The sequence below is a fragment of the Amphiprion ocellaris genome, chromosome 11, assembly GCF_022539595.1.
Source record: "Amphiprion ocellaris isolate individual 3 ecotype Okinawa chromosome 11, ASM2253959v1, whole genome shotgun sequence".
NCBI lineage: Eukaryota > Metazoa > Chordata > Actinopteri > Pomacentridae > Amphiprion > Amphiprion ocellaris.
Window position 1 is genome coordinate 33,530,725 of NC_072776.1, and position 25,581 is coordinate 33,556,305.

The window sequence follows — 25,581 nt, forward strand, 5'->3', positions numbered from 1 at the left end:
TATATAAATGTTAATGTGTTATATATAACATTTGTGGGAATATATATATATATATATATATATATATACAGTTTGTGGGAATATATACAAACATAATTATGTATAAGTAAATATAAATGTGTATAAATATAGATACATTTGTATATATATATATATATATATATATATATATATAAATGCATACAAATGCTTATGTGTTATATATTTCGTTTATGGGAATTTGTACAAATATATATAAATGTGTATAAGTACATTTAAATGTGCATAAATATATATAAATGTCTATAAGCATTTATGTATTATATATACAGTTTGTGGGAATGTGTACAAATGTGTATAAATAAATATAAATGCCTGTAAATGTATAGAAATGTTTATGTATTATATATATACAGTTTGTGGGAATATATACAAACATATGTAAATGCATATAAATATATATTTAATGCTTATGTGTTATATATGCAGTTTGTGGGAATATATACAAACATTTGTAAATGTATATAAAAAATATATAAATGTTTATGTGTCATATATACAGTTTGTGGTAATATATACAAATGTCTATAAATATATATAAACGTCTGTAAATATATATAAATCTACATAAATGTTTGTGTTATATATACAATATGTGGGAATATATACAAATGTATATAAATATATATAAATGTCAACAAATATGTATTAATGTCTGTAAACATATATAAATGTCTATAAACATATATAAATGTACATAAATATATTTAGATGTATATAGTACATTTTTATTGTACAGTATGTTATGTACACTGTGTGGAAGGAGCCTCAGGTCATTGGGGGCGGTCCTTATCGCGCCTTCTACGTCTTGACGCCGCTCATGATTGGTGCAGAAATACGGTCTCCTTCCACGCCTCCCATTGCCTGGCTGTGCTGTCACTCAGCGCTGTGACAGATGATGGAAGAAGGTGAAAAAAGCTCTGAGCGGAGCAGCCATCTTGCCTCTGGTCGCCTGGAGAGAGTGGAAGTGAAGACGGAGGGCAGCCGAGTGGGAAGGCGCCAACCGCGGTTGTTTATTTAAATTCAGTCCGGGATAATTTACCTCACGGTTCCACCCCCCACATCGAAGACACGCTGCGCGGATGTGGATGCGGTTGCGGTTTGTGGTTCAGGAAACCCGTTGATCATCAAACGGGCTCTTAGCTGCGGGGCTAAGCTAACGGCTAGCCGGGCCAGCTAGCTGCTCGATGACCGAGCTGTGGTCGTCGGCGGCGGATTGAGGGCTGCAGCTCCGGCTGATCGTCGGAGGCTGTTTTTCAGACGTGGACTCTGATCCCGGATCACACCAGCACCCTGATGCTGCTCGTTGTACACCCAGATATGCAGTGACGGCTGTGTTATCTCTGGATGTGTCGGTTATTTGGGGAACACGGGAGGTTTATGTAAACAGGAGCAGGAATTTAGCAGCAGCTCGACCTAATCCCGCTGCGACTCTCACGAAATCACTGCAGATCGATGGAAGCGTCTTCTGTGTTGCCTCGTAAATGATTTTCTGCTCCATTTCTACTCGAAGCTGAACAATCGCATCTGACAGCTCCTGCAGGTACTCAGTGAAGCGGCCTGTTGACTGTCTGTGAGCCCGATGAGGAGAGCCGACAGCCGGACCATGGTAGAGCTCCTCCTCGGTGCCCAGGCCTGTCCCTACACTCGCGTTATCTCAGGATTTGCCTCGTCTCACCCAGCGTGTGTCCGTGATTCCCGTTAGACGGACCACCGGAATCAGCTGTTGGACCGGGGAATGGTGCAGCTGCTTGGTGTCCATTAGAGTCAGAGCCGGTTTAAAAGGACGGTGATCCCGGTCCGAGTGTGGGATTAAAACTGAAATAAAGCATTTAATCTGCGGATCCACCATGGGATCAGCAACCAAACTGGCCTTCAGTGTTTTCCTCATCTCCTGCTCCTCAGGTGAGTTCTGACACCTGACAGGACACCGTGTTCACTGTTTACTGTGATGAGGGAAGATATGTACTGCTGCTGTAGTACAGTCATAGTAACTGTACTACAGTCACATAAATCTTTACTGCTGCTGGAGTACAGTCAGTTTCTGCAGTACCACTGTACTACAATCATATAATCTGTTCTGCTACTATACTACAGTCACAGTATTTGTATTACAGTCACAATAACTGTACTACCAATTCACTACAGTAGTAGTAACTTTATTACAGTCACACTTTCTGTACTACCACTGTACTACAATCATATAATCTGTACTGCTGCTGTACTGCAGTCACAGGATTGCAGCCACAATATCAGTACTACAGTGACAGTATCTGTACTGTTGTTGTACTACAGTCACAGGATCTGAACTGTTGGTTTACTACTGTCAAAATATCTGTACTGTGACTGTATCGCAGTCAGTGTATTTATGCTGCTACTGTCATACCATCACAGTATTTGTACTGTTGCTGTACTGCAGTCACAGTATCTGTAGTAAAACTTTACTGCTGTCTGTGTATCTGTACTGCTGCTGTACTACAGTCACAAGACCCGAACTGTTGGTTTACTACTGTCACACTATCTGTAGTACGACTGTATTGCAGTTAGTGTATTTGTGCTGCTACTGTGTTACTACTCTACTGCACTCACAGTATTTGTACTGCTGCTGTACTACAGTGGCATAATCTGCACTACTACTGTGTTGCATTCACTGTATCTGTACTACTACCACTGTACTACAGTCACAGTATCTGTGCTACAGCTGTACTGCAGTCAGTGTATCTGTACTGCTGCTGTGTTACTACTCTACTACACTCAGTGTTTGTCCTGCTGTACTACAGTCACAGTATCTTTTTCATTGCAGTCCTACTACTGTAGTACAATCACAGTACTTGTACTGCTGCTGCACGTTGTATTTGTACTCTGTATCTCATGTTCCTCTCCGGCAGATTACTACTTTTCTCTTCCAGATTCTAATGTTTACTGTTGTCGTTGAATAATCTGTGTTTTTTGGGGGCATTTTTTCAAAAATTCAAGAATTTTTTGTTCCGTCCAAAAATAGCAAAAATCAAATGTTCTTCACAGTTTCCTGAAGCCCACGCTGACGTTACTTAAATGCCTCCTGAAGCCACAGAAACTCAGGCTGCTGTCACTGAAGAAAACCTAAAAACATTCAGGGTTGAAAAGCGTAAACTGACGAATTCTAGTAGTTTTTGCTTTAAAATGTCATCTTTTGTTCATGTGTGCATTCAGTTTGTGTCTCCAGAGGGACCTCTGAGACACAGACTGAATCCAAATATTAACAAAAGTCACTTTATTCTGAACAACAATAGGACAGAACCAAAACACACACACTTTAAGTCTTTAATTCAGACAATATTTAACTGTTATCCATCGTCAGTTCGTCACCTATCAGGAAGAAGATGTCAAATGGTCTCTGCTGTGGGTTTTTCCATTTTCAGTGTAGTAGAAGTCAGTTGAGTCTGTTTGGTTTTGGTCTGTTGGTCAAAGAAACACATCTGAGGACATACTGGACTCGGAGAAACTGTGAGGAACATTTCTTGCTATTTTTAGACCAAACAACTCGGAGAAAATAAGCAGGAGGGTCCGTCCGTGTAAAATGAACCAGAAAACCATCAGAATCGGCTGATTTTTCATCTGCAGTAACTTCAGTGTATTTATTGAACATTGCACATTTTCAGGGCTGAAAGACACATTTGAGTTCTGTTAAAAACTGCAAATAAATCAACTAAATATTAGAAAATCATTTTACCACAGTGTGAATCCTGTCTAGGTGATGATTCTGGTATCAAATGTGTGTAAAAATTATCATTTTATTGTTTATAATTGTTCTGACCAGCCACCTATGACACATGCTAATTAGAGTCTTGAAGATTTACCCAGAATGCACTTTTCCCCCAAAACGTGACTCAAAAATTGTGCAAAATGAGTCAAAAGATGTCCAAAATAACCCCAAAACTCGCCCCAAATGATCAGAAACAGCTCAATTTTTGCCCAAAATGACAAAAACTTCTCCAAAATTGTCAAAAATAATCAAAATATTGGTTAAAAATGATGCTTTTATTGTCTAGAACTAGTTCTTACCAACCACCTATCACACATGCTGATACGAGTCTTGAAAGTTTTCCCAGAATGCACTTTATAAAGTTTTCTCCAGCCCCATATCATCACACTGCCCACCTCTGTGCTTCACAGTCAGGACTATGTATTCACTGTGGTAGACCTGGTCAGAAGAGACACAAAATGACCACAAAAATACACAAAGCAGCTCTCCAACGTTTCACCAGAATTCACTTTTTAAAGTTTTCTCTTGTGAATTATCAGAAAACAGAAACACATCCAGGGTATCAGTGATTGTTTCTGTGACTCTATAGACATTGAACTGCGGCAGGTTTACTGTTCACACTGGGATAAATCCCATAATACTGATAGTCAAAGATGAAAAAATGGACAAAAAAACAGATTCAGTGTTTAGATTGTGACACCAGAATGGATGTAAAACTAACCTGAACCCTTTTTGTGGTAATTCTGAGCATTCTTTGATGATTTCCCGTGGTTTTTGTGGCAATTTTGAGTCTTTGGGGTAATTGTGGCATTCTCTGTTGCGATTTTGTGTCTTTTTGTGGGGATTTTGTGACTTTTTGTGGTGATTTCAGTGCCTTTGAGGTGATTTGACATGTTATTTGTGGCAAGTTTGTGTGTTTTGATGGTAATCTTGCATTTTTCTTTGTTTTAGTTCTAGAAAAAGTGAACAAAAAAACAGAGTTAGTGTTTAGACTGTGACACCTGGATGGACGTAAAACAGATTTTTACCAGAACTCTAATGTGTTTTTCAGCTGTGAACGTTTCATGTGTTGATCTGCTGAACTGATGAAGTTACGAGGCTCAGAAATGATGGAAATGAAGTCATTAACAACCTGGAATTTACAGCCCCGTGTATTTAAAGTGCCTATAACTCTAACAAATAGTTTTAATGTGACAGTAGAACTTTCGATTACATTCAAATTTATTGTCATCACAGAGAGTAAAAGTATTATGACAATGAAATGCAGTTAAGCATCAAACCAGGAGTTGAAAGGAAGCAGTAAAGTGCATTAAATACAGTCTGGGAATCCACAGTATGTTACAGAGCAGACAGAGATTACATAAATCAGACAGTAACCATAGGGGAATATTTGGGGATCAAAATTGACATTAAAACAAATAAAAAAAGATTACATTCAGCATCATAAAAGTGCAAAAAAAATCCTATTTCAGTGAGAGAAATATTGCACAAATATCGACCAAACAGTCAAAATGAACACTGTTTAAGGGGGTTTTCCCTCACAGTGTGATTTCTCTGGCAACCCAGATTCTTCCTCACCTTCACCACAGAAAAACCGACCCAGGAATTAGTCTGATTCTTAAACCCTGTGAGCATTTACAGCCCCATCTTCAGTCCAGATGTTGACCAGATACAGCAACACCTAAACCTTTGTTCTACTAACTTACTGTGCACAATGCAAGAACACAAAAAACACACAGAGGCACGTTCAGTTTACACAATTCTTTATGGTTGGTGCCTTCTAATGTGTGAAGATAACAATATAAAGACAGATAAATGTGAATGTATGGGTGGAGATGAACGTTATCAGATTTATACAGTAGATACACAGTATGATCAGTGGATAAATTAAATATAATTATCATACATAAAACATCAGCTGATTCTGAGGTGGAGAAACTGACAGATTTTTCGTGGAATGACCCAACATTGGCAGTATTTTTTAAATAATTGTACAATAAGGTGTCTAACCTGCAGTTGAGGTGACAAGTATCATTTCAAGGCGACTTCAAATCCTTCATCAAACTCATTAAGTTTCTACAGTCAGACGTTTCCTGATTTAAACAACAATTTCTCCAGTTTTAGACTCAACAAGATTAAATCAAAAACCTCTATTGACATTTAGCTGCACATCCAACACACAATGAGAGGACGCTTCACTCGGCATCCAAAGAAAAAAGAACCTAATTTAAAACGCTTGCAGAGCTTCTAAAATGAAACTGAAATAGTCTCCGTTTAAAGTTTTTAGGTTCAGATGTTTAACATTTGCAGCTTTGAGTGACTCCTGTGTGTGAGAGTTAAAAACGTAGAGAAATCAGATCTCCTGTTTCCGTAAAAACGGTTCCTGCTGCGGTAAAAGTGCTGCAGCTCGTGTCACGACGTGGACGAGTGAAGCGCTGAGCGTTGGACGGCAAGCAGAACATCTGGAGGCTGCTGCTGCAGTGAAACATCTGGATGGACTCAGCAGCTTGGTGGCTCCTGCTGCGTGCTGTATAATACATATGCTTCAATAATTCATGTTGCGGGTTGCGTGCTGAGTCGAGCTCATGCATGTTTGATAAGACGGTTCGCAGTTAAAGGGACATTCCGCTGTTTTCGGTTCGGTTCGATTCCTGCGGCGGCTCAACTTCGCCTCACCTCGAGCTGCGATCAGTGGCCGGCGATGCTCAGGTGGAGGTGTGACCAATGGCGATCGTCAGTCGTCTTTCTGTTATTGTCCGTTCAGCAGAAATGTGGTTGGAGGAGGTCTTCAGCATCAGAGTTCCTGTCAGGTGTTAAAGTCAAGATCTCTGTTTGGTTGTTGCCCCCTGTGGAGATCAGCTGAAACCACAGGAGCAATTCTGATCCAAATGGTGTGATATCATCAGTCAGCTGACACCAGAAGCCACGCCTCCAGGACAGTTCAAGGTCACAGCTGATCCATAATTCTGACCATTCCACCGTGTTATTGGTTTATGTGTTTTTAATCAGCTAACTGCTATTAGTCAATAAAAAATGAATCGGTAACCTTCAGTCAGACTAAAGACTTCTATTCACTGCTGGAGCTGATCCTCCTTCAGGTCCTGGTCTAACTTCTGCTCCTTGTCCTAATGCTGGTCTCAATACTAGTCCTGTCTACATTCTGGTCTTGCTTCTGGTTCTGGTCTTAGTTCTTGTTTTTGTCTCAGTACTAGTCCTGTTCTGGTCTTGGTTCTTGTCCTTGCCTTGGTACTAGTCCTGTTCTGGTCTTGATTCTTGTCCTTGCCTTGGTACTAGTCCTGTTCTGGTCTTGGTTCTTGTCCTTGCCTTGGTACTAGTCCTGTTCTGGTCTTGGTTCTTGTCCTTGTCTTGGTACTAGTCCTGTTCTGGTTTTGGTTCTTGTCCTTGTCTTGGTACTAGTCCTGTTCTGGTCTTGGTTCTTGTCCTTGTCTTGGTACTAGTCTTGTTCTAGTCTTGGTTGTAGTCTCAGTTCGGGTCCAGCTGAGATCATAAACTCAGCAGCTCCTCCATCTGATCTGTAATGTTTGTTTGATGAGGAGGATGGAGATGTTCTGGTCTGGTCTGTCCAGGTTCTGGTTCTGTTCTGGTCTGTCCTGGTTCTGGTTTTATTTTCTCATGTTTTATCCTGGGTTTTCTCGGTGCAAACATTTCAAAATGTTCTGTCTCAGAAGCTGCAGTGAACGCAGCGTCTCTGAGCTCACCTGTTAAAGGTGCTGCTGACCCTCCTGCTCTGAACGCGCTCAGATGGTCCAGACCAGCTGCAGCACAGTAATCCAATCATCAGTAATAGTTCATGTTCCCAGGGTCAACGCCTGCCAGTCATCAGCTATGGAGGAGGCCCTGCAGTGCATGCTGGGACCATCAGGGTCATCACATGTCAGATCATCACGGTTTTCGAACAATTTCTGCTCGACCGTCTCTGATTTGCCAGATTTTTTTCTAAATATTTACTATTAATATTTGAAAAGGTGTCTGTGAATTTTAGCTTGAAACTGTCTGTTGATCCACTTTCAGCAGGTTTTTTTCTCATATTGAAATTTCAGTCTGTTTGAACAACAACATTCTGTTAAAGATGAAAACCTGAAATTTTCACTGTTATTTCTCATCATGTCAGTGATTTAGAATCTGTAATGTTGCAATAGAAAATAGCAGATAGACACATGAAATGCTCACGGCTGAAAAACACATTTGAGTTCTGGTAAAAACTCCAACCAGATCAGTTTTACATCCAACCAGATGTCACAGTCTAAGCACTAAATCTATTTTTTCTTCATTTTTTTGAGAATCAAAACAAAAAATGATAAATTACCACCAAAAGAAAAAAAAATCTTCCCTTGAAATGTGAAAAAAAAACTGAAGCCGTCATGAAAAGCCCCATCTTTGAGCACAGTAATTTTTTGTAAAAGTATAATGCAGAAATCAACTTGTGATATTTTCAAGTCAAACACAACAGAGGAGAGGAAAGGAAAATGTAATGTGAAAAACTAGATCCCAAACAAGTTGTTTTCATTGAACTTTCATAATATCGGTACGCAGCATCATCCAAGTGGAACAGAGTTCAGGCGTTTCAAAAGAGTTCTCCAAATAGAACTAAAAGCTTTTTTATTATGAGCAATGGCACAATGAGATGTATATAAACTTATCTGCACCTTCTTATGTCATTTTATCTATATTTTATACCTTTTTATTATTTTACCTTACTTTGTACCCTATTATTCTGTGTTGTATTACTGTTTACTGAATAAACATGCTGCTGTAACAACTTACTTTGCCTCCCAGGATTAATAAAATCGTCTAAGTCTAAGAAACATTCAGGCTTTTATCTTTAAAAGGAGATCTTGTAGGTCAAAAGAACTCAGATTTAAATGTGCAGAAAACCTGCTGAAAGTGGGTTGATAGACAATTAAAAAGGACATATATTGATCTTAAATTTCACAGGTAACATTTTTAAAGGTAAAGCAAATCAGAGGTGGTTGAGCAGGAGGAACAGGATGATTACTCCGCCAAAGAGCGTCGGAGTTATGTGACGATCGGCGTATGTTTGTCCGTTTGTCTATCAGCAACATTACTCATAAACGGACCAACGGATTTGGATGAAATTTTCAGGGAAGGTCAGAAATGACACAAGGACCAAGTGATTAGATTTTGGCAGTGATGCAGCTTATAGTTTGGATCCACGGATTTATTAAAGATTTCTGTATCATTGTGAGATAGCAGCACAGCGTCACTGTAACCATGACAACAAGTGAACACTACGTCAGCTGCCTGCTGATGATCACATGATTATGATCCTACTACAAATCCACCACTGAGGACTTATCAGGACTTATCTGTCAGAAATGATACAAGGAACAACTGATTAAATTGTGGGGGTGTTTCTGAGTCCCATCAATTCCCGCTGCCCGCTACATATTTAGGTCACGATTTGGTGTCCGTACACATGCAGAACACATGCTTTGCTCACCGCAGGGTCATTTTGTTTGTGGTTACATCTTTATTAAATGGACACATTATATGTTGCTGTGATTTCTGCCACAAATTATTTCAAGATTTCATCTGTTGGAAATGAAACAACGACTGAGCAGCCTTTGAGGAGTACTGCTACTTAACTGTTTGAAGAACAACAATGTCTGTAATTCTGATTAAAATAACATTTGACAGGACGGATTTTCTCTGTCTCCTCCTCAGGTGCCATCCTGGGCCGCTCAGAGACCCAGAAGTGTGTCCACTACAACTACAACCCTTTGTCGTCCTCGTCGTCGCCGGAGAACCAGGGCAACGCCAGCAGGGTGGTGACCTGCTCCGGGGAGAAGGATAAGAGGCTGCACTGCTTCGCCACCTGGAAGAACGTCTCCGGAGTGGTGCAGGTGGTCAAACAGGGATGCTGGCTGGACGATCACAACTGTTACGACAGGTAGAGACACACTGAAGGCAGCAGCATCACTCACCTCCACACTAGGGACAGACCGGTTATTGGCCCGGCTGATTAGCGTGGACGATATCTGGCTTTTTCACTGATTGCCAGTGGTTTTATTGGCCTATTATTGATTAATTAAATGCTCTGCTTCAGGTCTTAACAGCTTCCTCTCTCTGTCTGTCGTCCCCTTTTGGTCTCAGAAATGTCTCGGAACAACAAACACAAATCAGGAAGTTAGCTTCTCTCTCAACGGCTAATGCTACGCTAACGGCTAGCGGCTAAGTTAGAAGGCAGCCACAGATTAACCTGATACAGAATCTGGAAAACAGTGATTAATAAAGATTTAAGATCTGAACCTTAGTGGACAAATAAAGTGATAGAACAGAGACAGATTAAGAAATAAGAGAAGAACAGCTGGAGACAGACCGATCAATCGCATTGATGCCACATACACACAGGAGAGTGTACTGATTTTATCACTCCTGTTTCTATTTTCCAGAATTTGTGGTATTCTGAGTCACTCTGGAATCATTTTGAGTGAATTTTTTTTCAAATTTTGGTAATTATTGTCCACTTTTCTAACCATTTTGAAGATTTTTTGAGTCACTTTTAAAAGTTTTGAGTGATTTTTGTCAGATTTTAAGTTGTCGTCGACAATTCTTTCACCATTTTGAAAAAATCTGAAAAGTTTTCAGTCATTTTAGAGGATTTGAAGTGATTTTGTCTAATTTTAAGTCATTTTGGAAACTCTTCTGTCAGTGGATCTGCATAAACAGAGGAGAGGATCCTGATTTATTCACTCCTGTTTCTGTTTTACATTTTCAGTTATAAATACCTTTATTCATGAAGAATCCCAGTTGTGAATGCCAGGTTCTTTGCTGCCACATGCTGTTAAAACATTACATATCGGTTCCAGATATCGGTTATCAGCCTTTCTTAATTACTAATAATCGGTATCAGCCCTGATAAAGTCCACACCACAGCACACTCAGACTGGTTTAAAGCAGCAGGATTGTTTCATATTCACATTTCTAGCAGCATCAGAATCTGGAGTTTTAAACTGGAGTGTTCAGTGTTTGTGGGTCGTCCTGCACTCTGAGGACTCACCTGTGTGCTGTCAACATACTTTACCTGTCAGATATCATCAGCAACCTCCCCCTGCCTGTTTCTCTGTTGTAGCGTGACAACAGAGTGTTTCCTGACTGCTCGTGTCCCGACATGTTGTTGAACTCGTTTACCTGCTGCTCCGCTGACGTGTTGCATTCAGAAGCTCCGTAGTCAACAGGTTTACACAGAGCAGCGATGTCAGTAACAGGCTGCATTAACGCTTTGTTACTGATCAATAACAGGCTGTGTTAGTGCTTTATTACTGATCAATAACAGGCTGTGTTAGTGCTTTATTACTGATCAATAACAGGCTGTGTTAGTGCTTTATTACTGATCAATAACAGGCTGCGTTAACGCTTTATTACTGATCGATAACTTGCCAAAGTTAACTCCTTATTACTGGCGAATAACAGAGTAAGTTATCTTTATTACTGATCAATAACATAACAAACTACCACCTGAGCTCAACTGTGTGGAATTTTCCTTCAGATTTAACACCTGAAGGTTTGGTCATGAAACAGGTACAATATATCCAGATTTTCTGTGTGTTAGCCGGCTGAACTAAAGCTAAACCTCCAGTCAGATATCAGGCGTGTCTGTCTTTGTTTACCAGGTTTTCTTCTTTTTTTTTCTGACGGGTTACAAACATAAAAGTGCTGTTAAACACGTCATGTAGAACAAAATGAAACTATGGCGTCCCGCCTACTTCAGTCAACAGGTCGTTTTAAAGGGGAGCAACGAGGAATTTAAAGATTTACGACTGTAGAAACTGCAGTTACTGCAAATTATGCAGAGCAGGAATGTTGGTAGAAAACTGTACAACGTGCTATAATATATTGATTTCACTGACCCAGAATGCAGGATTTCACTTTAATTTTTGGCCAAATCAGAGTGAAATTAATGTTACTGATTGAATATTACCTGTAATAAATACCAATAAATTAGTCAATGTTCTAATCATCAACTACACGCCTTCATTCAGTGGTTTTATCAACAAACAGATCAAGAGGTTCACAGATAAAACAGAATCTGAATCACGGTTGAAGGGAGACAGAACTCTGAACAGAACCTGATCTGGACCAGGTAAGCTCTGCAGCATCAGTTACCATGGTGATCTAGCTCTGTAGCATCAGTTACCATGGAGATCTAGCGCTGCAGCATCAGTTACCATGGAGATCTAGCTCTGCAGCATCAGTTACCATGGTGACCTAGCTCTGCAGCATCAGTTACCATGGAGATCTAGCTCTGCAGCATCAGTTACCATGGTGACCTAGCTCTGCAGCATCAGTTAACATGGAGATCTAGCGCTGCAGCATCAGTTACCATGGTGATCTAGCTCTGTAGCATCAGTTACCATGGAGATCTAGCGCTGCAGCATCAGTTACCATGGAGATCTAGCTCTGCAGCATCAGTTACCATGGTGACCTAGCTCTGCAGCATCAGTTAACATGGAGATCTAGCTCTGCAGCATCAGTTACCATGGAGATCTAGCTCTGCAGCATCAGTTACCATGGAGATCTAAGCCACCTTCATGACACTAAAAAACTTTAGGCTCATCACCCTTGTTAAAACATGAATCTTACTTCATATTCAGCGTTCTGACGATCTTCTTCTTCTGCTGCTGACAGGAACGAGTGTGTCGAGAGGAAAGATACTCCTGAAGTCTTCTTCTGCTGCTGTGAGGGAAGTTTGTGTAACTACAAGTTCTACTACAGCCCCAACAGCAGCCAGACGCTGGTGCCCAGTAAGATACGCCTGTCTGTCTACCTGTCTGTCCGTCCACCTGTCTGTCTGTCCGTCTGTCTGTCCATTCACATGTTCAGTCTTTGTCTGTTATATTTTCTATTTGTTTCAAATAGATTCGAATAGAATTAGAATAGACAGGAGTCCAACACCACTGACTTGTCTTAAAACTGCTCTATACGACTGTGACTCTACTGTCAATAAGCCACATTACAGTAGACATTAATTGTACACATATGCTTTTATTGAAAACTTTTGACTTTATCATATACATGTGACTTCACGGTTAATATGCAACATTAACATGAACATATGACTTCATCATAAAAGTCTAACTTTACTGTCAATCTGGTAAAAATGTGACTTAATTGTAAATATGACTTTAGCTGCGTACGCATCATAAACCTTCAACTTTATTCTAAATGTATGGTTTTATTGTAAACATGTGACTTCATTGTAAACATGTGACTTTATAGTGAACACAGGTACACAGGTCAGTCTGTCCGCCTGTCTGTCTGTCCACGTGTCCAGTCTTTGTGTTTCTTGTATTTTCTGTTGGCCAGCAGTTTGTTTTAAATACATACTCAGTGAGTTTTCTGTCAACATCGACTTGACCTGCTGTCTTAAAAACCACTTTATGTGACTGTGACCTGATATTCAATATGCAACTTTATTGTAGAACGACAACTTTATTGCAAACATCTGACTTTATCACATACATGTAACTTTACTGCCAGTATGCGACTTTATCGCAAGCATATAACGTTGTAAACGTGACTTTGCTTTAAACATATGACTTTACCGTATATGCACGTGGACAAAATTGTTGGTACCACTCGGATAATGAATGAAAAACCCACAATGGTCACAGAAATAATTTGAATCTGACAAAAGTAATAATAAATAAAAATTCTATGAAAATGAAGCAATGAAGATCAGACATTGCTTTTGAACTGTGATTAAACTGAATTATTTTAAAAAATAAACTCATGAAACAGGCCTGGACAAAAATGATGGTCCCCCTAGAAAAGACTGAAAATAATGTGACCATAGAGACATGTTCAATCAAGGTGTGTCCTCTAATTAGCATCACAGGTGTCTACAAACTTGTAATCAGTCAGTCGGCCTATTTATAGGGTTACAGTAGTCACTGTGCTGTTTGGTGACATAGTGTGTACCACACTAAACATGGACCAGAGGAAGCCAAGAAGAGAGTTGTCTCAGGAGATTAGAAAGAAAATTATAGACCAGCATGTTAAAGGTAAAGGCTAGAAGACCATCTCCAAGCAGCTTGATGTTCCTGTGACTACAGTTGCACATATTATTCAGAAATTTAAGATCCATGGAACTGTAGCCAACCTCCCTGGATGTGGCCTCAGGAGGAAAACTGATGACAAATGGAAGAGACGGATAATAGGAATGGAAACAAAAGAGCCCAGAACAACCTCTAAAGACATTAAAGGTGAACTCCAAGGTCAAGCTACATCAGTGTCAGATCACACCATCCATCGTTGTTTGAGCCAAAGTGGACTTCATGGGAGACAACCAAGGAGGACACCATTGTTGAAAACAAATCATAAAAAAGCCAGACTGGAATTTACCAAACTGCATGTTGACAAGCCACAAAGCTTCTGGGAGAATGTCCTATGGACAGACGAGACAAAACTGGAACTTTCTGGCACATCAGCTCTATGTTCACAGATGCAGAAATGAAGCATATGAAGAAAAGAACAGTGTCCCTACTGTGGAACATGGAGGAGGTTCTGTTATGTTCTGGGGCTGCTTTGCTGCATCTGGTACAGGGTGTCTTGAATCTGTGCAGAGTACAATGATATCTCATGACTATCAAGGTATTCTAGAGAGAAATGTGCTGCCCAGTGTCAGAAAGCTTGGTCTCAGTCGCAGGTCATGGGTCTTGCAACAGGATAATGAGCCAAAACACACACAGCTAAAAACAGCCAAGAATGGCTAAGAGGAAAACATTGGACTATTCTGAAGTGGCCTCTATGAGCCCTGATCTAAATCCTATTGAACATCTGTGGAAGGAGCTGAAACATGGCGTCTGGAGAAGGAACCTTCAAACCTGAGACAACTGGAGCAGTCTGCTGATGAGGAGTGGACCAGAATACCTGCTGAGAGGTGCAGAAGTCTCACTGACAGTTACACAAATGGTTGGATTGCAGTGATTGCCTCAAAAGGTTGTGCAACAAAATATTAAGTTAAGGCTACCATCATTTTTGTTCAGGCCTGTTTCATGAGTTTATTTTTTAAAATAACTGTTAAACCATGGTTCAAAAGCAATGTCTGCTTTTCATTGGTTAATTTTCATAGAATTTTTATTTATTACTTCTGTCAGATTCAAATTATTTCTGTGACCATTGTGGGTTTTTCTTTCATTTACCGAGGGGTACCAACAATTTTGTCCACGGGTGTACGTGCAACTTTATCATGTACATGCGACTTTATCATAAATATGTGACTTCATTGTAAACATATGACCTTATGGTAAATGTGAGACAGTGTTGTAACATTACCCTAAACATACGATTTCATCATAAACGTGCAACACTATCATAAAAATGCTCCACTTTTCTTGTGTGTTTGCTCTGACTTTGTGCTCGTACAGTTCATTTTGTTCTGTAATTTTAGAAATCCTCTGTGTTTCCATAGCGACGAACATCCCAGTAACGCAGAGGCCTTCGGTGGTGACCACTCTGATGTACTCGCTGCTTCCCATCATGGCCGTGACCGCCATCGTCCTCTTGTCCTTCTGGATTTACCGGCACAACAAACTGGCCTACCCACCTGTCCGGGTGCCCACACAGGTGAGCTGCCTGTCCTCTGATTGGTGCAGGGGGACAGCAGGTGGTGGACTATGGGAGATAGCGTCTTTCAGACTCTGATAGTTGCTGTACAGGGTTCAAACATGGTGGATGTGATCCTGATCTGAGAGCTTCAGTACTGATTTTAGACCATTTTGGATTTGTTTTTGATGAGTATTAGACTCGTTCTAGACTTGATTTTGGACTGGTTTTGAATAGGAATTTGATAAGCATTAGACTGGTTTTAGACTTGATTTTGTACTGGTTCTAGACTTTGTTTTCGACTTGTTTTGGACTGGTTTTAGACTTGATTTTGTACTACTACCAGCCACAGATTAACCTGATACAGAATCTGGAAAACAGTGATTAATAAAGATTTAAGATCTGAACCTTAGTGGACAAATAAAGTGATAGAACAGAGACAGATTAAGAAATAAGAGAAGAACAGCTGGAGACAGACCGATCAATCGCATTGATGCCACATAAACACAGGAGAGTGTACTGATTTTATCACTCCTGTTTCTATTTTCCAGAATTTGTGGTATTCTGAGTCACTCTGGAATCATTTTGAGTGAATTTTTTTTCAAATTTTGGTAATTATTGTCCACTTTTCTAACCATTTTGAAGATTTTTTGAGTCACTTTTAAAAGTTTTGAGTGATTTTTGTCAGATTTTAAGTTGTCGTCGACAATTCTTTCACCATTTTGAAAAAATCTGAAAAGTTTTCAGTCATTTTAGAGGATTTTAAGTGATTTTGTCTAATTTTAAGTCATTTTGGAAACTCTTCTGTCAGTGGATCTGCATAAACAGAGGAGAGGATCCTGATTTATTCACTCCTGTTTCTGTTTTACATTTTCAGTTATAAATACCTTTATTCATGAAGAATCCCAGTTGTGAATGCCAGGTTCTTTGCTGCCACATGCTGTTAAAACATTACATATCGGTTCCAGATATCGGTTATCAGCCTTTCTTAATTACTAATAATCGGTATCAGCCCTGATAAACTCCACACCACAGCACACTCAGACTGGTTTAAAGCAGCAGGATTGTTTCATATTCACATTTCTAGCAGCATCAGAATCTGGAGTTTTAAACTGGAGTGTTCAGTGTTTGTGGGTCGTCCTGCACTCTGAGGACTCACCTGTGTGCTGTCAACATACTTTACCTGTCAGATATCATCAGCAACCTCCCCCTGCCTGTTTCTCTGTTGTAGCGTGACAACAGAGTGTTTCCTGACTGCTCGTGTCCCGACATGTTGTTGAACTCGTTTACCTGCTGCTCCGCTGACGTGTTGCATTCAGAAGCTCCGTAGTCAACAGGTTTACACAGAGCAGCGATGTCAGTAACAGGCTGCATTAACGCTTTGTTACTGATCAATAACAGGCTGTGTTAGTGCTTTATTACTGATCAATAACAGGCTGTGTTAGTGCTTTATTACTGATCAATAACAGGCTGTGTTAGTGCTTTATTACTGATCGATAACAGGCTGTGTTAGTGCTTTATTACTGATCAATAACAGGCTGTGTTAGTGCTTTATTACTGGTCAATAACAGGCTGCGTTAACGCTTTATTACTGATCGATAACTTGCCGAAGTTAACTCCTTATTACTGGCGAATAACAGAGTAAGTTATCTTTATTACTGATCAATAACATAACAAACTACCACCTGAGCTCAGCTGTGTGGAATTTTCCTTCAGATTTAACACCTGAAGGTTTGGTCATGAAACAGGTACAATATATCCAGATTTTCTGTGTGTTAGCCGGCTGAACTAAAGCTAAACCTCCAGTCAGATATCAGGCGTGTCTGTCTTTGTTTACCAGGTTTTCTTCTTTTTTTTTTCTGACGGGTTACAAACATAAAAGTGCTGTTAAACACGTCATGTAGAACAAAATGAAACTATGGCGTCCCGCCTACTTCAGTCAACAGGTCGTTTTAAAGGGGAGCAACGAGGAATTTAAAGATTTACGACTGTAGAAACTGCAGTTACTGCAAATTATGCAGAGCAGGAATGTTGGTAGAAAACTGTACAACGTGCTATAATATATTGATTTCACTGACCCAGAATGCAGGATTTCACTTTAATTTTTGGCCAAATCAGAGTGAAATTAATGTTACTGATTGAATATTACCTGTAATAAATACCAATAAATTAGTCAATGTTCTAATCATCAACTACACGCCTTCATTCAGTGGTTTTATCAACAAACAGATCAAGAGGTTCACAGATAAAACAGAATCTGAATCACGGTTGAAGGGAGACAGAACTCTGAACAGAACCTGATCTGGACCAGGTAAGCTCTGCAGCATCAGTTACCATGGTGATCTAGCTCTGTAGCATCAGTTACCATGGAGATCTAGCGCTGCAGCATCAGTTACCATGGAGATCTAGCTCTGCAGCATCAGTTACCATGGTGACCTAGCTCTGCAGCATCAGTTAACATGGAGATCTAGCTCTGCAGCATCAGTTACCATGGAGATCTAAGCCACCTTCATGACACTAAAAAACTTTAGGCTCATCACCCTTGTTAAAACATGAATCTTACTTCATATTCAGCGTTCTGACGATCTTCTTCTTCTGCTGCTGACAGGAACGAGTGTGTCGAGAGGAAAGATACTCCTGAAGTCTTCTTCTGCTGCTGTGAGGGAAGTTTGTGTAACTACAAGTTCTACTACAGCCCCAACAGCAGCCAGACGCTGGTGCCCAGTAAGATACGCCTGTCTGTCTACCTGTCTGTCCGTCCACCTGTCTGTCTGTCCGTCTGTCTGTCCATTCACATGTTCAGTCTTTGTCTGTTATATTTTCTATTTGTTTCAAATAGATTCGAATAGAATTAGAATAGACAGGAGTCCAACACCACTGACTTGTCTTAAAACTGCTCTATACGACTGTGACTCTACTGTCAATAAGCCACATTACAGTAGACATTAATTGTACACATATGCTTTTATTGAAAACTTTTGACTTTATCATATACATGTGACTTCACGGTTAATATGCAACATTAACATGAACATATGACTTCATCATAAAAGTCTAACTTTACTGTCAATCTGGTAAAAATGTGACTTAATTGTAAATATGACTTTAGCTGCGTACGCATCATAAACCTTCAACTTTATTCTAAATGTATGGTTTTATTGTAAACATGTGACTTCATTGTAAACATGTGACTTTATAGTGAACACAGGTACACAGGTCAGTCTGTCCGCCTGTCTGTCTGTCCACGTGTCCAGTCTTTGTGTTTCTTGTATTTTCTGTTGGCCAGCAGTTTGTTTTAAATACATACTCAGTGAGTTTTCTGTCAACATCGACTTGACCTGCTGTCTTAAAAACCACTTTATGTGACTGTGACCTGATATTCAATATGCAACTTTATTGTAGAACGACAACTTTATTGCAAACATCTGACTTTATCACATACATGTAACTTTACTGCCAGTATGCGACTTTATCGCAAGCATATAACGTTGTAAACGTGACTTTGCTTTAAACATATGACTTTACCGTATATGCACGTGGACAAAATTGTTGGTACCACTCGGGTAATGAATGAAAAACCCACAATGGTCACAGAAATAATTTGAATCTGACAAAAGTAATAATAAATAAAAATTCTATGAAAATGAAGCAATGAAGATCAGACATTGCTTTTGAACTGTGATTAAACTGAATTATTTTAAAAAATAAACTCATGAAACAGGCCTGGACAAAAATGATGGTCCCCCTAGAAAAGACTGAAAATAATGTGACCATAGAGACATGTTCAATCAAGGTGTGTCCTCTAATTAGCATCACAGGTGTCTACAAACTTGTAATCAGTCAGTCGGCCTATTTATAGGGTTACAGTAGTCACTGTGCTGTTTGGTGACATGGTGTGTACCACACTAAACATGGACCAGAGGAAGCCAAGGAGAGAGTTGTCTCAGGAGATTAGAAAGAAAATTATAGACCAGCATGTTAAAGGTAAAGGCTAGAAGACCATCTCCAAGCAGCTTGATGTTCCTGTGACTACAGTTGCACATATTATTCAGAAATTTAAGATCCATGGAACTGTAGCCAACCTCCCTGGATGTGGCCTCAGGAGGAAAACTGATGACAAATGGAAGAGACGGATAATAGGAATGGAAACAAAAGAGCCCAGAACAACCTCTAAAGACATTAAAGGTGAACTCCAAGGTCAAGCTACATCAGTGTCAGATCACACCATCCATCGTTGTTTGAACCAAAGTGGACTTCATGGGAGACGACCAAGGAGGACACCATTGTTGAAAACAAATCATAAAAAAGCCAGACTGGAATTTACCAAACTGCATGTTGACAAGCCACAAAGCTTCTGGGAGAATGTCCTATGGACAGACAAGACAAAACTGGAACTTTCTGGCACATCAGCTCTATGTTCACAGATGCAGAAATGAAGCATATGAAGAAAAGAACAGTGTCCCTACTGTGGAACATGGAGGAGGTTCTGTTATGTTCTGGGGCTGCTTTGCTGCATCTGGTACAGGGTGTCTGGAATCTGTGCAGGTACAATGAAATCTCATGACTATCAAGGTATTCTAGAGAGAAATGTGCTGCCCAGTGTCAGAAAGCTTGGTCTCAGTCGCAGGTCATGGGTCTTGCAACAGGATAATGAGCCAAAACACACACAGCTAAAAACATCCAAGAATGGCTAAGAGGAAAACACTGGACTATTCTGAAGTGGCCTCTATGAGCCCTGATCTAAATCCTATTGAACATCTGTGGAAGGAGCTGAAACATGGCGTCTGGAGAAGGAACCTTCAAACCTGAGACAACTGGAGCAGTCTGCTGATGAGGAGTGGACCAGAATACCTGCTGAGAGGTGCAGAAGTCTCACTGACAGTTACACAAATGGTTTGATTGCAGTGATTGCCTCAAAAGGTTGTGCAACAAAATATTAAGTTAAGGCTACCATCATTTTTGTTCAGGCCTGTTTCATGAGTTTATTTTTTAAAATAACTGTTAAACCATGGTTCAAAAGCAATGTCTGCTTTTCATTGGTTAATTTTCATAGAATTTTTATTTATTACTTCTGTCAGATTCAAATTATTTCTGTGACCATTGTGGGTTTTTCTTTCATTTACCGAGGGGTACCAACAATTTTGTCCACGGGTGTACGTGCAACTTTATCGTGTACATGCAACTTTATCATGTACATGCGACTTTATCATAAATATGTGACTTCATTGTAAACATATGACCTTATGGTAAATGTGAGACAGTGTTGTAACATTACCCTAAACATACGATTTCATCATAAACGTGCAACACTATCATAAAAATACTCCACTTTTCTTGTGTGTTTGCTCTGACTTTGTGCTCGTACAGTTCATTTTGTTCTGTAATTTTAGAAATCCTCTGTTTTCATAGCGACGAACATCCCAGTAACGCAGAGGCCTTCGGTGGTGACCACTCTGATGTACTCGCTGCTTCCCATCATGGCCGTGACCGCCATCGTCCTCTTGTCCTTCTGGATTTACCGGCACAACAAACTGGCCTACCCACCTGTCCGGGTGCCCACACAGGTGAGCTGCCTGTCCTCTGATTGGTGCAGGGGGACAGCAGGTGGTGGACTATGGGAGATAGCGTCTTTCAGACTCTGATAGTTGCTGTACAGGGTTCAAACATGGTGGATGTGATCCTGATCTGAGAGCTTCAGTACTGATTTTAGACCATTTTGGATTTGTTTTTGATGAGTATTAGACTCGTTCTAGACTTGATTTTGGACTTGATTTTGAATAGGATTTTGATAAGCATTAGACTGGTTTTAGACTTGATTTTGTACTGGTTCTAGACTTTGTTTTCGACTTGTTTTGGACTGGTTTTAGACTTGATTCTGTACTGGTTTTAGACTTTGTTTTCGACTTGTTTTGGACTGGTTTTAGATTTGATTTTGTGCTGGTTTTAGACTTTGTTTTAGAATTGTTTTGGACTGGTTTTTTTTACTTGATTTTGTACTGGTTCTAGACTTGATTTTGGACTGGTTCTAGACTGGGTCAACATTTGACTTCTGGTTGGGTTTAGAATGATTTTAGACCGGATTGGCTTGGTTTCAAAGGGAATCTGGCCACCTCACATTTCCAAGCAGTGTGGACCAACATGAGTTCAGAGCAGGTCTCTGATCGTACCGTCTGAACCTGGAGTTAACCCTTTGATGCCTAGACCACATGAGGAGATACCCATTTTCCATTGGATTTGGGTCACTTTTGACCCAGGTTATGCATCAAAGGGTTAAACTGGTCTGTGGGATTATTGAGATGGGTCACAGCTGTTTGCTGTTATTGATCAATCAGTGATTGATAATCTGCCCCTCCCCCTCTCATCCAGACATGTAGAGCTGGAAGTTCACAGATCAGAACAGATTGTTGCCTTGTTCTTTGTTCAGATATTTTGACTAAAATTTCATTTTCAGGGCTGAGAAACACATTTGAGTTCTGTGAAAAACAAATAAATCCATTGTCACAGTCTAAAGACAAAAATAGAGAATGATTTTGTCACAGAATAATTCTGTCTATTAGATGATTCTGCTATCAGATGTTTGTACAAAATGATCCTTTTATTGTCTAGAATTAGTTCTGACCAACCACCTATCACACATGCTGATATGAGCCTTGAAAGTTTACCCAGAATGCACTTTTTTCAATTTACTTCATCGCCATATCATCACGCTGCCACGTCTGTGCTTCACAGTCAGGACTACGCATTCACTGTGGTAGACCTGGTCAGAAGAGACACAAAATGACCACAATTTGACATAAAACAGCCACAAAGAAGCACAAAATGACCACAAAAACACACAAATCCACCACAAAAAGACACAAAACCGTTCTTGAAAGTTTACCCAGAATGCACTTTTTAAAGGTGAATTATCAAAAAGGGAACCAATGATTGTTTCTGTGAATATAGACATTAAACTGCTGCAGGTTTACTGTTCAAACTATGATACATCCCATAGTACTAATAGTCAAAGATGAAAAATCGGACCAAAAACAGATTCAGTGTTTAGATTGTGACACCAGGATTGATGTAAAACTAACCTGAACCCTTTTTGTGGTAATTCTGACCACTCTTTGATGATTTCCTGTGGTTTATGTGGCAATTTTGAGTCTTGAGGTTAATTTTGCCTTATTTTGTGGTGATTTGACATCTATTTGTGGCAATTCTGTGTGTTTTGATAATAATTTTTGCATTTTTGTTTGTTTTAGTTATAGAAAAAATGAGCAAAAAACAGAGTTAGTGTTTAGACTGTGACACCTGGATGGATGTAAAACAGATTTTTACCAGAACTCTAATGTGTTTTTTTGGCTGTGAACATTTAATTTCTCTGTCTGCTGAACTGATGAAGTTATGAGGCTCAGAAATGATGGAAAAGAAGTCATTGAATGTCTGACATTTACAACCACCCATATGTTCTTAAAGTACCTATAACTCTCACAAATACTTTCAGTATGACAGTAAAACTTTCAATTACACTCAACTTTATTGTCACCGCAGAGAGTAAAACTATTATGAAAATGAAATGCAGTTAAGCATCAAACCAGGAGTTAAGAGGAAGCAGCAAAGTGCATTAGATACAGTCTATGAGTCCACAGTATGTTACAGTGTGTTCAGACAGAGAGGAATGAACACACTGATTATATAAATTTACATGTGTGTAGATAATAATTTAAAGACAGATAAATGTATTGTGGCTCAGTAGTCAAGTTCACGTTTCAGATCATCAAATTAATTCTTATATCAGACAAAGACAACCCAAGGAAACACAAAATGCAGTTCTTGAATGATTTAATGTATTATTGCTGCATTGCCCAATGTGGAAAACTAATTGCCCCCTTAGCTACCAGTCTACCAAATGATCAGATTCATTTAGAAATTGCTTAAACGGCACCTGGACGAGCCGTCAGTTCTGCTCTCTATCATAAAATCACAAGTAAGTCTACTTCTGAAGGTCTCAGAAAGAACTAAATTAAAATTTTAGAGTCAAAATTTGGACTTGAATCCAACTGAGATACTGTGGCAAGACCTTAAAAGTGCAGTTCATGATCAAAAACCATCCTAACTGAACAATCAGGTGTCTAATGTGCAGATCAGGTCACATGATTAAGTCCTGATCATTCTGAGGCAACTTCAAATCCTTCATCAGACTCAAAGTTTCTTCAATCAAATATTTCCTGATTTTAACAATAATTTCTCCAGTTTTAGACTCAACAAGATGAAATTTTTGTGTTCACATATTTAGTATTTAGCAACTTTGAGTGACTTCCGTGAGTTGAAACCAAATTTACTGTTTCCATGGTGGCGATCATTTTTAAATAATTGTACAGTGTGATACGTAACCTGCAGATCTCACGTGTTTTTGAGCCCTTAAAGTTTTCATGTGTCTCTGTACTCTGTACAAGTAAATTAAAAGGTGACGAATCTGGACCCTCCTATGCACTTTAAGCTCCTGGAACTCTGTAAATATTCGTAGCATGAAGGTAAACTTTGCTTCGTTAAATAAAGCTACTGCAGATTAAGGCTCTGAAGGAGGTTTGGTCGTGGTGAAGCTCTCAGATCAGCCTCAGAGTCTTTTCTGTCTCTGCTGTGTTTTCTGTTGCTGCCTGTAAAGTGTTTGTCTCTCTGCCTCTCAGCACGCCTTTCATATCATGATCGAGGTAAGACAAAAACCCAAGACACCAGGGAATGCTCCATCTCATCTTATTCCTCCTCCCAGACTTTCATTTTTGCACCGCCGCAGCCCGACGTTTCTTTGCCCTCGCTGTGGTTTTTATTTCACTTCTCCATTTCTTGCCTTGCGGTGAATGTCGGTGTCGTGTTTGTGCACGGATGGACGGACGTGGTGTTTGTGTCGCTGCTCTGATGATGATGATGATGATGGTGCATGAGTGATGAAGCAGCAGAAGGAGGTGATTCAGGTGACAGACCAGTTAGAGGTGTTTTCCTGCCGTCTCACCTGCAGGACCCGGGACCCCTGCCGCCTTCACCCATCCTGGGACAGAAGCCGCTGCAGCTGCTGGAGGTCAAAGCTAGGGGGCGCTTCGGCCACGTGTGGAAGGCTCAGCTGCTCAGCGAATACGTGGCCGTCAAGATCTTCCCCATACAGGTAGACGATCATCCACACACACCTGCAGCCACCGTCAATAAATAGAAAAGTTTAAAAACACAACAAGAGCATCAGCAGCTCCGTTAGGGAGGCTAATAAACATAACTATGAATGTTTTTACTGTGAGTCTGTTTATAAGATGAGAAAATCATCTATTAGTCCCACAGTGGGAGGATTTTCAGTGTTAAAGCAGCAAAGTGACGGTGCAAAAATGTTTTGACATCAATAAAAAATAAATGTAAGGTCTGTTGATATTGTGCAGATTCTTCCACATGTAGAAATTCAAATAATTCCACTGAATGCTTAAAGTAGCGATGTCGTGAAGAAAAAATATCGTACGCATTCCTGTTTTTGTAGAAAGACGAGATAAGATCAACTTTATTAATCTCTCAGGAAATTGTTTTGCCAGAGTACAATAAACAACAAACCAAGGTTAGTGGAATATATACAGTTACACAGAAGTTAGCAGTAAAAAGAAATAAAAAAGAACACGAGGTACAAAATGCAAAGTGTCTAAGTGTTTAAAGTATCTAAGTGGATGATAAGGAATAGTGTCTGAAAATCAATAAATACAATGAAAAAACACAAGACGTAAACTGTAGACTAATAACAAGAAACAGATGAACAGAAAGTGAACTAAAAGTAAGAGTAAAAAAAACTGTTACTTAACTGTCAGTAGTGAAAACATAAAAATAAAGGATTAATACATCCTTCAGGTCACAGTTCAGTATGAGTTCTATAAAGAGAAAACAAAAAAATCCTCAATATGTCCTAAATAGAAGAATAAATTACTACATAGACACAAAAAACAAACATAAAATGACTCAAAATGAGTACATAGACACAAAAAGTTCACAGATAGAAAATGAGCACAAAGAGAAACACCTGTGTGAATGAAACACTGCAAAAATGTAGGAATATCAGTCAAAAAATATAAATATATAACGTAATATCCACAAGATTGGTTGATGTTATGATATCAAGAGAAAGCAAGCAATCCAAAATATTAAATGTCTTCTTTTTTTTTATTCAAATGCTGGTTTACTGAACAGACTGTTTTTAAAGG

General features: G+C 39.6%; 1 protein-coding gene across 3 annotated transcripts in view; it reads left to right on the forward strand.

Annotated features, from left to right (window-relative positions):
- Positions 1–944: 944 nt before the first annotated feature.
- Positions 945–25,581, forward strand: part of acvr2aa (activin A receptor type 2Aa) — a 31,633-nt gene continuing 6,996 nt past the window's right edge. Inside the window, exons 1-6 of one of the 3 annotated variants that reach the window (XM_035957234.2) lie at positions 945–1,944; positions 9,491–9,716; positions 12,455–12,570; positions 15,240–15,394; positions 24,043–24,066; positions 24,372–24,515. In XM_035957234.2, the coding sequence (XP_035813127.1) occupies positions 1,890–1,944; positions 9,491–9,716; positions 12,455–12,570; positions 15,240–15,394; positions 24,043–24,066; positions 24,372–24,515 (720 nt within the window). In that variant the 5' untranslated portion in view covers positions 945–1,889. Of the gene's footprint in view, positions 1,945–9,490; positions 9,717–12,454; positions 12,588–15,239; positions 15,395–17,943; positions 18,098–20,763; positions 20,938–24,042; positions 24,067–24,371; positions 24,516–25,581 lie in introns of those variants that run through there. The other 2 variants (XM_055015265.1, XM_055015264.1) reach the window with 2 other exon arrangements.